This window comes from Procambarus clarkii, chromosome 9, assembly GCF_040958095.1.
Source record: "Procambarus clarkii isolate CNS0578487 chromosome 9, FALCON_Pclarkii_2.0, whole genome shotgun sequence".
Lineage (NCBI taxonomy): Eukaryota > Metazoa > Arthropoda > Malacostraca > Decapoda > Cambaridae > Procambarus > Procambarus clarkii.
The window spans coordinates 37,989,611-38,007,204 of NC_091158.1; the positions used below are offsets into that span (position 1 = coordinate 37,989,611).

A 17,594-nucleotide genomic window follows, 5' to 3' on the forward strand; every position below is an offset into this window, starting at 1 on the left:
ACAAAGACACACACAAAGACACACACAAAGCAAGGAGAGATACCAGAGAACCAGGAATGAGTACGTCAGGGTGAGAAGAGAAGCAGAGAAAAATTTTGAAAATGATATAGCAAACAAAGTCAAGACCGAACCAAAGCTACTCCACAGTCACATCAGAAGGAAAACAACAGTGAAAGAACAGGTATTGAAACTTAGAACAGGCGAGGACAGGTATACAGAGAATGACAGAGAGGTGTGTGAGGAACTCAACAAGAGGTTCCAGGAGGTCTTCACAATAGAACAGGGTGAGGTCACTGTGCTAGGAGAAAGGGAGGTAAACCAGGCGGCCTTGGAGGAGTTCGAAATTACGAGAGAGGAGGTCAAGAGACACCTGCTGGATCTGGATGTTAGAAAGGCGGTTGGTCCAGATGGGATCTCACCATGGGTACTGAAAGAGTGTGCAGAGGCACTTTGCTTGCCACTCTCCATAGTGTATAGTAAGTCACTAGAGACGGGAGACCTACCAGAAATATGGAAGACGGCGAATGTGGTCCCAATATACAAAAAGGGCGACAGACAAGAGGCTCTGAACTACAGGCCAGTGTCCTTGACTTGTATACCATGCAAGGTGATGGAGAAGATCGTGAGAAAAAACCTGGTAACACATCTGGAGAGAAGGGACTTTGTGACAAATCGCCAACATGGATTCAGGGAGGGTAAATCTTGCCTTACAGGCTTGATAGAATTCTACGATCAGGTGACACAGATTAAGCAAGAAAGAGAGGGCTGGGCGGACTGCATTTTCTTGGATTGTCGGAAAGCCTTTGACACAGTACCGCATAACATCAGCGGCATATGCCAGGCTGGCCAACATACGAACGGCATTCAGAAACTTGTGTAAAGAATCATTCAGAACTTTGTATACCACATATGTCAGGCCAATCCTGGAGTATGCAGCCCCAGCATGGAGTCCATATCTAGTCAAGGATAAGACTAAACTGGAAAAGGTTCAAAGGTTTGCCACCAGACTAGTACCCGAGCTGAGAGGTATGAGCTACGAGGAGAGACTACGGGAATTAAACCTCACTTCGCTGGAAGACAGAAGAGTTAGGGGGGACATGATCACCACATTCAAGATTCTGAAGGGAATTGATTGGGTAGATAAAGACAGTCTATTTAACACAAGGGGAACACGCACAAGGGGACACAGGTGGAAACTGAGCGCCCAAATGAGCCACAGAGATATTAGAAAGAACTTTTTTAGTGTCAGAGTGGTTGACAAATGGAATGCATTAGGGGGTGATGTGGTGGAGGCTGACTCCATACACAGTTTCAAATGTAGATATGACAGAGCCCGATAGGCTCAGGAATCTGTACACCTGTTGATTGACGGTTGAGAGGCGGGACCAAAGAGCCAGAGCTCAAAACCCGCAAACACAACTAGGTGAGTACAACTAGGTGAGTACACACACACACACACACACACAAAGACACACACACAAAGACACACACACACACACACACAAAGACACACACACACACACACACACACAAAGACACACACACACAAAGACACACACAAAGACACACACAAAGACACACACACACAAAGACACACACAAAGACACATAAAGACACACACACACACACACACAAAGACACACAACGACACATACACACACACACAAAGACACACACACACACACACACACAAAGACACAAAGACACACACACACACACATAAAGACACACACACACACAAAGACACACAACAACACACACACACACACACAAAAACACACACAAAGACATACACACACACACACACAAAGACACACACACACACACATAAAGACACACACACACACACACACACAAAGACACACAACGACACACACACACACACACAAAGACACACACATTATGCAACGTCTGCAAACATTGAGAGAAATGAACCTGGTAGAGCTAGGACTTATCTCCCCCCAAAAAGAACTAGGAATCAAAAGGCTGGCATACCGAAAGGGGAATTATGAACAGATGAGAAGTTTCCTAAGTGAAATACCTTGGGACACAGACCTCAGAGACAAGTCTGTACAGGGTATGATGGACTATGTTACCCAAAAGTGTCAGGAGGCAGTAAACAGGTTCATCCCGGCCCAAAGGGAAAAATCCGAGAAGCAACAGAAGAATCCATGGTATAATAGGGCATGTATGGAAGCGAAGAAACTGAACAAAAAGGCGTGGAGGAACTTCCGGAATAACAGAACACCAGAAAGCAGGGAGAGATACCAGAGAACCAGGAATGAGTACGTCAGGGTGAGAAGAGAAGCAGAGAAAAATTTTGAAAATGATATAGCAAACAAAGCCAAGACCGAACCAAAGCTACTCCACAGTCACATCAGAAGGAAAACAACAGTGAAAGAACAGGTATTGAAACTTAGAACAGGCGAGGACAGGTATACAGAGAATGACAGAGAGGTGTGTGAGGAACTCAACAAGAGGTTATTGTTCCAAGTATCAAGTAGATTTGCTCTCAATTTTTCTGAATTGATACTCCCTATATCTTCTGTTAAAATATTTAAAGATTTTAAATGATTAATACTAATGTCTGCAAATTCATATGAAAGATACTTATTTACCAATACATAATTTCGTTCCCAGTCATTCATACTTAAAATAATCTTAACATCTTCAAAATGTTTTAAATTAAAGTTTTCCACTTTATTTGTTGAGGGCCAAGTAATTGAAGCACATTTTATAATAATTATTTCACTGTTTTGAAGATCAATTAATACGTCGGCAAATGTTTTTCTTACATTTATCGATGAAACATTATCTAATATAAGTAAAAATGAATTTTCCACTAAATGATACAAGTTGATTGTTGGATTAAAGTTTTGTAAAAATTCCACTTTTATTTTTAAATTATTTCTCCATATGACAATTTGATCCCACACTTGAATTATATTTTTTGGGGCTGTTAGTATTATAACAGAATATTTTCTGGGGTAGATTTCATATTGCTTTTTCATGGTTTCCAAAAAAAAAAAAGCAACTGCGCCACCCTTGCTGACAGTTGGGATCTTGAAGAACAAATAGAACCAATATCACCATCACTTTATAATTATCTGAAAATGATAAAAAAAAATAGTTCTTTGTATATTATAAGCTCATAAATATATAAAGATGTGTTGATACAAGAGTAGAATGAATAATTTGTTCCACAAGAACAAATCTACATACCTTATTTTTTGTATAATTATCTTTTTAGTAATAATATTTAAACAGGTTACTATATCATGCTTTATAGTATTATAAATCCTACATTTTAACCGTGATCCTAAATTTAACCACAGCAAATGGATCACTCATTATATTAATATTTTTTGCCCACATTTTACATTTTATAATATTTTCACCTGGGCTAAGTTTCAATTGAATAGGAAGAAGTGGGGCATAATATCCATCTATATGTTCCTTGGTTGGAAAATAATAAACAGGAAAACCTTGCGGAGTATATTTGTTTGGACTATTAACCCAAATATGTGAACAAGATACCCATACACATTTTGGTAACTTATTACCATTAGCAATTGAGCTTTTCTTCATATTTTCACGCAGGCTTGCAATCTCATAATCTGCAGAGGGTGGAAGATCTTCAATATTCTCATATACAATAGGTAAAAAATTGGGAAGATTACGAATAGATACTAAAATTATCGGTGTTAAGGTATTAAAATACCAATTCTCTTTTCTAAATTGATCAAATATGGATGTATCAAATTTACAAAATACATTATTATTTTCATCATTAGGATTAATCGTTGTATCATCATTACAATTAACTGTATTTACATGAGAAATCATATCGTAACCACGATTTTGGTCCATATAATACTTACTTTCAAAGACAACATACAGACCAGCAGGTTTAGTATTAGTTTTTGTAATGAAATTCATTGACAGTTGAGGATGCTGAGTTGAAATTGTTGACCTATTTCTTGAATAATATAAATATATAATTAAAAAGATCACAATTAAAAATATCATAAATATTATAATATATAAGGAATTTGATAGTGACATTATTATTTTATTTTATATAAAAAAATGTCTCTCACATCTAAACTAATAATGTATACTAATGATTATATTATATATATAACGAAACAACATTCTTGTTGACTTAGTTGTGTTAGTTTTGATACGACGGTCATTTAGTCAATATGTGGGGTTACCTGCAGGGGTCACGACTATCCTCAGTTCTAATCTACACATGAATAATTTTCCATTTAGACCACCACACAGCTGAGTGGATACAAACATTGGATAGCGTCTTTCACCCTGATACCCCTGTTTCATAGCAGTGCTGTCAGGGGCTGCTTCCTGGGGGTAGAAATAGGCCTGGTCTAGGACTGGTCCGCGGGGACACTAAATAGTCCCTAAATCATATCAAGATAATCTCAGGATATTTAGTATATATATATATATATATATATATATATATATATATATATATATGCAAACAAGCCTGAATGGTCCCCAGGACTATATGCGAATGAAAACTCACACCCCAGAAGTGACTCGAACCCATACTCCCAGGAGCAACGTAACTGGTAACTACAGGCGCCCTACAGATTAAGGCGCCCTGTAGTTACCAGTTGCGTTGCTCCTGGGAGTATGGGTTCGAGTCACTTCTGGGGTGTGAGTTTTCATTCATATATATATATATATATATATATATATATATATATATATATATATATATATATATATATATATATATATATATATATATATATATATATATACATATATATATATATATATATATATATATATATATATATATATTATGACGGTAAAGCGTTGGTGTTCGGCTGTTTCAAAAGCTGGGGTCAGGGCCTCGTCACATTGTTGATTGCTGGTGTTGACTTCTTGATGTGTAGTGCCTCGCAAACGTCAAGCCGCCTGCTATCGTTTGCGAGGCACTACACATCAAGAAGTCAACACCAGCAATCAACAGCCAATTATTGCACAACTATATTCTACCCACCTCAAGACTCCGCTCCAATATAGAAGCATCAAGAAATATGGACCAATAGGCTTTCTACAAACACTTCTATTCAATACCCATTGTTTCTGTTCTGTCTTGTGTTGATACTTTTAATACCCTATTAATATCCCCTCCTGTTCTGTCTTGTGTTAATGCCACATCACCCTTCCCACCTCACTCAAATGTAGATATAATATCAGAGAGACGTAAGTTCTAATCAGTTGTGTATTTGTGAAGTCTTTGAAAATGTAATAAGTTTTACGAAACGCGCCCGTGTCGCGTCAGACTAGAAATAAAAATGAATTTTGGAGAAGTGATTTTTGATTTACCTCCAACAGTGAAGCGTAATGTACGAAAGATTGAGAAAATTCGTGTTAGAATTATTAATCTTACTTTTTCGGTCATATTTAATAATATATGTCTACAGGAAAGACTGCTACCAAAATATACTAATATATATATATATATATATATATATATATATGTATATATATATATTTATATTAAATTATTGTTGACTCGAGCTCCTTTTTTATCTGTGATATAAATGCTAAAATTATATTGATCTCATTTTCAATTACATCAGTTAGAATATTATCTCTGTGTGATGTTAATGTTTCACTAAAGGCTTCCTCAAGAACTGTTGGAGTATAATTCAACAAATGAAGGCAACCATAATTATGAACATGTTGAGCCACATTACATTTGATTTTATCTGTATGGAATGAGCTGTAAATAATCTGTGCATGACATAAACCATATGGATTCTGGCAATTCAGTTGTTGATTAACATTATTAGATAATGGTGATGGTGGAGATGATGTTAGTTCAAGTTGAGATGGTGGTTGGGAAGAAGAAGGTAGTCTAGGATTATGAATAGGTTTTTGTGATGTAACTTTATATGGATTTTGGGAGTGAGTGGGTTTTAAGGTAATATTCCCTTGTAAGGTCAAATAATTGCGTACCAATGTATGTTGTTTATGTATAACTCCTCCACCATTAGCAATCCATATAACAGTTACAAATAGAGAGTGTAACATATCGAGAAGTAGACGACAATTACTTTGAGCTAAATAATTATGATATATTTTGAAGTCTTTGCTAGCTATTATTAAATTTTCTTTGCATTTAACTTTGATTCTATTTAGAGTATTACTTTCAATATTTTCAATATTTTCAGTATTAAATTCAGTATTTTCAGTATTAAAGATTGGGGATGAGAAAACACAATATCTTTAATTTTTTTGGTTTCAGCATGAGGTGAAAATAAATAATGAAGGAGACTAAATGACATAATATAAAATTTCCCTGTTTCAGAAACCAGCAAACGATATGGATGTATTAGATAGGGAAAATATTTAATTATATTAAATACTTGGTGAATTTTATTGATCAAATCGCTCAATTGGGTTAAATATATTAAACGCTTAGAAATAGAAAATAAATCACACAAGCCCAAAATGGGACGAATTCCCAATAAATCATTATTATGATCTTTACTATCAATTGCACAATCATTAGTTCCTAGCTTCCACATATTATCAAACATTTCTACTGATCGACCATCTATAAGTCTAAATCTGTGAGAGGGATTTGCAACAAGGGAATTTAGATCATGTTCATTTAAGAGATAAAGTGGCGTAATATTATTCTTGAAACCACCTAAGAGTAAATCAGCTGTAATTTGGCCATTGGTTTCGTGAGAAAAAATATGATGAGGGCTAATGTATATTATCTGAATTTCTTTAGGTATAATTTTCTTTGAAAGATAAAGTGAATCTAATGACTGGCCCAGTAAACCTAGTGGCTTCATTTCACATAATACAGGATGTATATGGAGTATATTATCTTTTCTATAATATTGGAATGAAGAAAAATTTGAAAGTTTTAAACATAAATTTTGATTCATAGAGTTAGGCCTAGTAAAAACTTGTCATTGATCTTATTATTATCAATTAGAAGATTTTTATTCATTATTTTTATAACCTATACCAATTTCTTTCTATGATTATATAGTTGTTTTCTTTGTTTATTTGTGTATTTACGATTTACCATAATTTTTCTGAAATAAATTCTAAATAGCCCACTGGTGTGAAGCTGGTGCAACACACTAGTGTGTCTGGTGACTGGTACAACACACTAGTGTCTCTGGTGACTGGATCACTTATCAGTGATCTGTCTGGCTCCCCTGGTATAAATATACAAAAACAGAGCTGTGGTAAACACCTACAGTAACAGACCATGGTAAATTTATAGAAGAAAATTGAAAATATATTTTCAAAACTTATGGTAAATAAATAAATATATGCTTGTATTAGAATTGTTTCATTATATATGAAGTTATTCTTATTATAACAAAACAGGGTTCACATGAAAACCACATAGATATAGCAGACTGGATGATTCCATTTATTAAAAAATATTTTACAGATTGTCAGTCATATAAACCATAAAGGTATTTTTATGGTTAGGTATTTAGTAGTGTCAATATCGCAGCCTTACCTAAATATATATGACCAAACCTAAAATCAACCCTACCTAAATATGAACTGATTTAAAAAAAAAAAAAAAAAAACATTATAGTTCAATTTAAAATGAACATATCATAGAATTTTTTAGCCTTTGAATATTCAAGAAAAGTACACCTAACACTTGTAAATGTAATTTTTCCTGTATTTATGAAACCATTGACCAGTCTTTGTTCAGTAGTCACTGTCCCGATAATCACTTCCGAACATGAGTATTGAATATCAATCTGACTTCCTGTTCGTTGGTTATCATTGACTATAACAGGATGTCCAAACATGTAATCACCACATTCATTATGGGTTAAAACATTAAATTTCCTAAGAGTATCATGTGAATATGCTGGATCTCTTAACAATGATAAACATAAATTTATATAAGTGTCTCGCTTTAGTGGAATAGTTGATCTCATATTCCAGCAATCTTCCAACTTGGAGATGATATAAATTTTCCTTTTACCATGAATACCATGGACACTGATAAGCATGTCCACCACTTTCTTCACTCGCTCATTAATTAAAAGTTCACAAATTTTATCATCAAAAGTGGGATTTTTCTTGATAATTTTAGGGGATTTGTTGATTTTGGTGATTTTGGAGGACGATACCATGATGATTATTGCTAGAATATCCTCCTGAAAAAAACATGAACATAACGTGTTTAGAAAATAGATCTAAATGGGACCAAACCATACTATTCATGTCATATTTACACCAATTCCATTCCATTTTAGTTTGACTGAAATAACTACTTGCCTTTTAGTGCCACTAGTTATCCTTGTGATGAGTCTAGGAACCTTAATGGTTATATCTTGGTACAGAACCCATATTTTATATCTTTGTTAAAAAAAAAATATATATATAATATTATTCAAAAGTACATAATGTTATTACACAATCTTTATTTTGCGATTATATCAATTAAAATAGTATATTTATAAATCAAAAAGAATATCCTGACAGAATACGTCTACATCCCGGAGAAGTAAAGTCTATAGATTTCACTTATTCTGTTATTTATTCGTTGTTAATCAAAAAACCCATTTCAAATTTTAATTTCAAACACTTGACATGAAGGTAGACTTGGAGGTTTATGTGTACTAGCATGTTTTAAATTTATCTTTATATACATTATCTTCCATACATGATCATTTGGACTGCATACCATACCCGTTTCTTGTTCAAAAATTCCCACACATGAGTTTCGGATATGTATGGTGCCACAACAACTGATTTTGACCATACCAAAATTGGATTGATAAGCTTGTATTCCATTTTCTAAATTAGGACTGAACTGAATCTTATACTCTTGAAATGTTTGTTTTAAAAGTTGGAAAGTATTTCCTCCTCCAAAAGCATGTCTCTCACTATTTGACTGGCCAATTAAGTAAATATCAGTGTAACTGTTGTCATAAAAAATATCACCTCGAAAAGTATCTCCGGGTAGGTGGAAATACTCTGGCTGCAAACGATTAATCATTCTAAAATACCACTTACAAAATTTTTGTATAAACTCGTCACTTCTTATAACTTCCATTTTATGTTCTACCGGGGAAAGAACACCACATACAAATTTGTTTTTTTCGTTAACAGTTCGAATAGAAGTTTTAGGAACATCATCACATAAGACAGGTTGGTTTTTTTCATTATTTGTTTGAGTAAAAGTTTTAATTTCACTCTCTTCTGTCTGATGCTGTAATAGTGTACTTATATATGAATCACATTCACATTGTACTGTTCCTAAATTTGTACGTTCTGCAGTACCCATAAAACTGCATTGTTTAGGATTTTTAATTATATTCTTGGTTTCACCAGTTGTATATTGAATAAAACTTGGATTGGAACATAAAATGATGTTCGTATTTCCGGGTATTGAGAGTTGGATAGCACTTGTAATTTCGGTTTGGGGGTTTGAATGTGCTCTTCCTTGTTCAGTTGAATATCCGATACCTATTTTACCATGCTGCTTTGTCCAAAACTCTTTTACAGCTATTACCAATTCCATTTTCTTAGCAAAAGGCATTGATGGTACTTGATTTTTATAGAGGTAGTTAAAAAGATTTTGGGCAGTAAGACGTCGATAAGAAAACAAGCGTTTCAAGTCTGAAGTGTAACATAAAATTATATTTAGGGCCTCTTGAGAACTTTTAGGTGAAAGGCGATGATTACCTGTTGATGTCTGAGCCAGACATCTAATATCTTCAGGGCTCAAGTGTTTTTAACAAATCACGTACATTGGCTTCATAAGGGGAATTTATGAGGTTCATAACATATAGGAAGGAATACAACACTAAGAATGGAGATAAATAATATAAAAGTTTATTTATTTACTTACTTCTTTATTTATTATATAAATATATAGAAAGTACATTAATGTACATAATAAAACTGAATGTAGCCTCCAAAAAATATCATTGAGTCAATGTCGCTATGTAGAGCGACACACACAGGACACTGTCTCTGACCACACCCTTGTCGAGTCCACTTCCTCCACACCTATCGCACTGTAATAATCCATTCCGTGTCCAATCATAGTAAGAGTCACTCACCACTGATAATTGTACTTTTGACCAGAAGAGGGCGCCTTCTTTTCCCATACTTGTGGGTGACGGCTCATAGATAGCAGCGCTGCCATCGCTTCTCCATTCTCTGTGGAGGCGTCGGGTCCATAACACAATTACAATGAGAGCCATATTTATAAATCGTGAAATAGAAATACTCACTCATTGTTAACAAAATTTATTTAGGGTTGGGGTTTGAATAGGGTAGTATCATCATATCTTTGTCTCAAATTTCCCAAATAATAGGTAATTGGGATTAACATAGTAGTATATCAAAAGGCCCTTCTTACAATAATGTCAGTCCAAAAATTAAAACTCTTTATTGAGGATTAAGTTATTATATCTTAGCCAATAGCCAAGGCTACCTACCATGCTACCTACCACCAAAGTACAGCCCACCACCCATATATTTTCCTTCAATGTTGGAATGATTGGAATTACCAATTTAAAATTTCAAGTCATATATACGATATATATGGGAATTTAGGGGATATTACAAAAAAAACATACCAATTTAAAAACACCATGTAAAATAATTATAACATTTAAAATTGTGAAAACAATTGTTAATATAATGAAAAATTTCTTAACAAATAATGATATCGTTTTCTTCGTGTGTGTAATACCTATATAAATGGTCCCATTTGTAACATATTTACTGTTATTTATATTTAAACTATTATCAAGGATTGTAATGTTATATTTTTCATATAACCAACACATTATGACATTCAAATTATCTTGTAAATTATTACACACCTGAGTTTCGTTATTGATACCTCCTACTATTATAGACAAGTGATTCCAACATAGTAGTATATTTTTATAATCCCACAATACAGAAAATTTCATATATTTAACAGGAGTCCTAATCATATATGTATCTTTAATAAAAAATAAATTTTGTACATTTTCATTATAACTTTGTACATTTTCATTATTATAATAACGGCATTCTATTAAAATTGACGCTAAGTTAGTTATGTTTATTTGGTTTGGAAGTATAATAGATGAATTTCGTCCTATTAGTATATATACCTGTATAGTGTCTTTAAAGTTTAACTGGAACTCGAACCATTCTTGTTGTGATAGTAAATCATATATATTGAAAAGTTCTTCATGTTTATATTTAATTTGCTCATCACCTCTATCAAACCAGTATTTAATTGAATCTTTCAATACTATAACTTCATTGCAATCATACTCTTGATTCATTGGAATTACTGGAATAATTATTAATAATAATAATAATATTAATATTAATAATAATAATAAAAGGGTTGGAATCATTTTCAAGCCACAAAATAAACTAAAAATAATATAACATTAAAGCTTGTTTTTATATTTTAATCTTTCAACATTTAGTAAAAAATATATGGTTATGGATGTCATTATTAACAATCAAGGAAATCAGCAACCAAAAGCAGATCTAGAGCAATATTATTTTCAATTGGAAATTCAGGATCAGTAGTAATCTCATTTTTCTTGAATTGAGTATTGTAGGTGAAATATGTACACGCTTTTTGAAGAAGATATGATCTGAAGAAATAAAATAAAAAAATAAAAGTATTATAATTATTTATTTATTATATACAGTTTATATGTTTCTCTAAATAACAGTTTATCTCTAAATATAACAGTTTATATAATAACACTTTGTTCTAACAGCTTTATACTTACGGAATTGTTTTAAAATGGATTTCATTTTTTTCATTTTCAATACACGTTGTTGAACTTGACATCATAGCTTGAATTAAATTTGAGGTGAAGGCATCTTTCCTTTTAATGATGAATTCATGGTCATCACAAGATATTAACTTGATGTATGTGAAATTAGGACCTTCACATCCACCATAGAAAATCTGGTAATATTGTGTTAGTGTTTTTTATCTTCAAAAAACATTCAATCCTATTTTACATCATCTCATCATGATAAAACTCAATATGTATATTGTGGAGGTTTCTCTACATTTAAGTTATCATTTTTCATAGCTAACCAAATTTCTTCGGAATGGGGTTTACTTGGATGAAAAAATTCATTTACAAGAAATTTAAGAAATATTTGAGCATCCTCAGTAACCCACATATTACAACAATTGTTTGCATAAACATAATATATGTGAACATATACCAAACAATTATTATACTTAATTCTTGCTGTTATGGTGAAATACCAACCATAATAAATGAAATAATTATATATCCGGTCCATATGGTCATATTTAATAAAATCTTGAAATCCGGATTCGGATAATTCTTCTTTAGTGAATGTACATTTTTCTAAGCATTCAACTTTACATTTAGTTTCAAGAAATATCCTATCTAGCTCACTTTTCAATTCTTTAAATTTTTTAAAATTAGAGTCATATTTAAATGGAGTGTCAAATTTATTTCTAAAAAACTTGATTTTTTCATATTCCTCTTCAATTACCTTTTTATCTTCATCTTCTTCTTCAATTACCTTTATATCTTCATCTTCTTCTTCAATTAAATTTATATCTTCGTCTTCCTCTTCAGTTACCTTTTTATCTTCATCTTCTCCCCTTTCTTCATCTCCCTTTTCATCTTCAACTCCTTCTTCATTTACTTTCCTCTCTTCATCATTTCCCAATTTCTCAATGCCAACTGCTTCCCCATTACCAATATCCATTTGGTTCATTTTTCCCAACCTGAAAAATATATATATTATAATTGAAATAGTCTGGTGTATTGAAATAGACTAAGATGATCATCAATCTATTCAAGGAGAAACAGAAACAATCTCAATCAAAAATTGAAAGTTATCTACTACTTAAAGAAAAAAGAAACAAAAAGAAAAAAAAAAACACTGAAATACTCACGCCTTATTTACGCCTTAGTAAGTGTTAATATACTACACCACAATGGTTGTAAGCTATAACTTTTAGAAGTTCACTGTAGTAATATCCAAAGAAAGGCAGGATGAGAATTGAGATACTGCTCGGATCCCACCTCCTTTTATACAACACACACACACACACACACACACACACACACACACCCACACCAACACAAAGACACACACCCACACCAACACAAAGACACACACACTCATACACACACACTTACACACTCAAAGACACACACACACACACACACAAAGACACACGCACACACACACACAGAGACACACACACAAAGACACACACACACACAAAGACACAAAGACACACACACATAAAGACACACACAACGACACACACACACCCACACCAACACAAAGACACACACCCACACCAACACAAAGACACACACCCACACCAACACAAAGACACACACACACATACACACACAACGACACACACACACACACAGGTGAGTACACTTACACACTCAAAGACACACACACACACACACACACACACATAAAGACAAAGACACACACACACACAAAGACACTCACACAAAGACACACACACACACAAAGACACAAAGACACACACACTTACACACACATAAAGACACACACAACGACACACACACACACACACACAAAGACACACACACACACACAAAGACACACACACACACACACAAAGACACACACACACAAAGACACAAAGACACACACAAAGACACACAACACACACACACACACAAAGACACACACACACACACTCTGACATAAGAGAAATCAGTTTTGAGGACCCAGTAGGAATGAGTGACCACAGTGTATTGGTGTTTGAGTACCTGATTGAAGAAGGGTTATTGAACTCGAGAAGGGATACCGAAACCAAAAGGTTAGCATACCGAAAGGGAAACTATGAGGAGATAAGAAAATGCCTAGCAGATATAGCATGGGAAACAGAGCTCAGGGAAAAGACGGCCCAAGATATGATGGAATACATCACACAAAAATGCAAGGATACAGCAAACAAGTTTGTTCCAGTCCAAAAGGAAAACAGTGAAATGAAGATGAGAAACCCATGGTTTAATCAGAGATGTAGGCTAGCTAAGCAGCAAAGTAAAAGGGCATGGAGAAACTATAGGAATAACAGGACACTGGAGAGCAGAGAAAGATACCAGAATGCCAGGAATGAATATGTTAGGATGAGAAGAGAGGCAGAAAGACAATACGAAAATGACATCGCAAGCAAGGCAAAGACTCAGCCTAAATTGCTGCATAGCCACATCAGGAGAAAAACAACAGTAAAGGAACAGGTTATGAAATTAAGGTTAGGGGCAGAAGGATTCACTACAAACGACAAGGAAGTGTGTGAGGAACTGAATAAGAAATTCCAGGAGGTCTTCACCTTGGAGCAAGGAGAAATCCCAGAGATAAGAGAGGGAATAGCTAACCAGGAACCACTGGAAGAGTTTGAGATTACCAGCGGGGAAGTAAGGAAGTGTTTACTAGAATTGGATGTGACAAAGGCTATAGGTCCAGATGGAATCTCCCCTTGGATACTAAAGGAAGGAGCAGAAGAACTGTGCCTCCCACTCTCCATGGTGTATAACAAATCACTGGCAACAGGGGAACTGCCAGAAATTTGGAAAGCAGCTAACGTAGCCCCGATATACAAGAAAGGGGATAGACAGGAGGCACTGAATTACAGACCAGTGTCCCTAACCTGCATACCATGCAAGTTGATGGAGAAGATTGTGCGAAGAAAGCTAGTGGAACATCTGGAGCGAAAGAACTTTGTAACACAGCATCAACATGGATTCAGGGATGGCAGGTCCTGCCTCACAGGGTTACTTGAATTCTACGACCAGGCAACAAAAATAAGGCAAGAAAGAGAAGGGTGGGCAGACTGCATATTTTTGGATTGTCAGAAAGCCTTTGACACAGTGCCACACAAGAGGCTAGTGAAAAAACTGGAGATGCAGGCTGGAGTGAAAGGGAAGGTACTCCGTTGGATACAGGAATACCTAAGTAACAGGAGACAACGAGTCAGTGTGAGGGGTGAGGTCTCAGATTGGCGAGACGTTACGAGTGGAGTACCGCAGGGGTCAGTCCTTGGACCTATACTGTTTCTGATATATGTAAATGATCTTCCAGAGGGTATAGAATCGTTTCTCTCAATGTTTGCCGATGATGCAAAAATTATGAGGAGGATTGAAACTGAGGACGATAGTAGGAGGCTACAAGATGACCTAAACAGACTGAGTGAATGGTCCAACAAATGGCTGTTGAAGTTCAACCCAAGTAAATGCAAAGTAATGAAACTAGGTGGTAGAAATAGGAGGCCAAACACAGGATACAGAATAGGAGATGAAGTACTTAATGAAACGAACAGAGAGAAAGATCTAGGAGTTGATATCACACCAAACCTGTCTCCTGAAGCCCACATAAAAAGAATAACGTCTGCGGCATATGCGAGGCTGGCTAACATCAGAACAGCGTTCAGGAACCTGTGTAAGGAATCATTCAGAATCTTGTACACCACATATGTAAGACCAATCCTGGAGTATGCGGCCCCAGCATGGAGCCCGTACCTTGTCAAGCACAAGACGAAGCTGGAAAAAGTCCAAAGGTATGCCACTAGACTAGTCCCAGAACTAAGAGGCATGAGTTACGAGGGAAGGCTGCGGGAAATGCACCTTACGACACTGGAAGACAGAAGAGTAAGGGGAGACATGATCACAACCTACAAAATCCTCAGAGGAATCGACCGGGTAAACAAGGATAAACTATTCAACACTGGTGGGACGCGAACAAGGGGACACAGGTGGAAACTGAGTACTCACATGAGCCACAGAGACGTTAGAAGGAACTTTTTCAGTGTCAGAGTAGTTAACGGATGGAATGCATTAGGCAGTGATGTGGTGGAGGCTGACTCCATACACAGTTTTAAATGTAGATATGATAGAGCCCAGTAGGCTCAGGAATCTGTACACCAGTTGATTGACAGTTGAGAGGCGGGACCAAAGAGCCAAAGCTCAACCCCCGCAAGCACAAATAGGTGAGTACAAATAGGTGAGTACACACACACACAAAGACACACAAAGACACACACACACACACACACAAAGACACACACACACACACACACACACACACACACACACACAAAGACACACAACACACACACACAAAGACACACACACACACACACACAAAGACACACACACACACACACACACACACACACACACACACACAAAGACACACAACACACACACACAAAGACACACACACACACACACACACAAAGACACACACACACACACACACACACACACACACAAAGACACACACACACACACACACACACACACACACACACAAAGACACACACAAAGACACACAACACACACACACACACACAAAGACACACACACACACACACACACACACACACACACACACACACAAAGACACACACACACACACACACATACACACACACACACACACACACACACACCCGAGTTTCCAAGAAGAGTCTCAAGGTTTGGTACACCAATGCTGATGGGGTAGCCAATAAAGCAGAAGAGATAAAAGAAAGAGTTAGTGAGGCAGACCCAGACATAGTGGCAATAGTGGAAACTAAAATAAATGGCATGATCTCGGATGCAATCTTTCCAGAGGGGTACCAGGTGATAAGAAAAGAAAGGACACAGAGACAGGGAGGAGGAGTGGCACTACTAATAAAGCGGAAATGGAAGTTTGATGAGCTGGAAAATCCGGGTACCAATGAAAGCACGAGCTTCATACATGGAACTCTGACAGTGGATGGGAAGAAGATTGTAATCTTGATACTCTACAATCCCCCACCAAACAGTAGAAGGCCCAGGCAGGAGTACGAGGACAGCAACAAGACATGTATGGATGAACTGCAGAGGGCAGCAACTTTAGCGCATAGAATGAGAGCGAAGCTGCTGGTCATGGGGGACCTAAATCACGGAGAGATAGATTGGGAAACGAGGAATCCCCATGGCGGGGAGGAGACCTGGGGAGCGAAGCTGGTAGACGTTATTGACAGGAATTTCCTAACACAGCATGTGAAAGAAGATACTAGGGAAAGAGGAGGGGATACGCCCAGCCTATTAGATCTCATTATCACTCAGAATGTAGAAGACATCGAGCAGTTGGAACATGAAATACCACTAGGAGCTAGTGACCATTGTGTCCTAGTCTTTGACTACATGATGGAGCTTAAAATTGTGACCAAAGGACAAGAGGTCCGGGAAAGGAGACTTGATTACAGAAAAGGGGACTACAGAAGGATAAGGGACTACCTGGGAGAAGTGCAGTGGGAGGAAGAACTTAGAGGAAAAACAGTGCAAGGTATGATGAACCAAGTCATATTGAAATGCAAGGAGGCTGAAGATAGATTTATTCCAACAATAAAGGAAAAAAGCAGGAGGGAATATAATAACCCATGGTTTAATAGACAGTGTCAGGAAGCAAAGGTGAGAAGCAGGAGGGAGTGGAGGAAGTACAGAAGACAAAGGACAGAGGACAACAGGATTAGATGTAACAGAGCTAGGAATGATTACATCAACATA

The 17,594-nt window shown here is 35.9% G+C and overlaps 1 protein-coding gene across 1 annotated transcript in view; it reads right to left on the minus strand.

Moving 5' to 3' along the window:
- Window positions 1-12,455: 12,455 nt before the first annotated feature.
- The window catches only part of LOC138362881 (selection and upkeep of intraepithelial T-cells protein 5-like), a 99,035-nt gene continuing 93,896 nt past the window's right edge, over window positions 12,456-17,594 (minus strand). Inside the window, exons 22-23 of the mRNA XM_069321456.1 lie at window positions 12,553-12,695; window positions 12,456-12,461 (exon numbers count right to left, since the gene is read on the minus strand). Of these exons, the coding sequence (XP_069177557.1) occupies window positions 12,456-12,461; window positions 12,553-12,695 (149 nt within the window). The remainder of the gene's footprint in view (window positions 12,462-12,552; window positions 12,696-17,594) is intronic.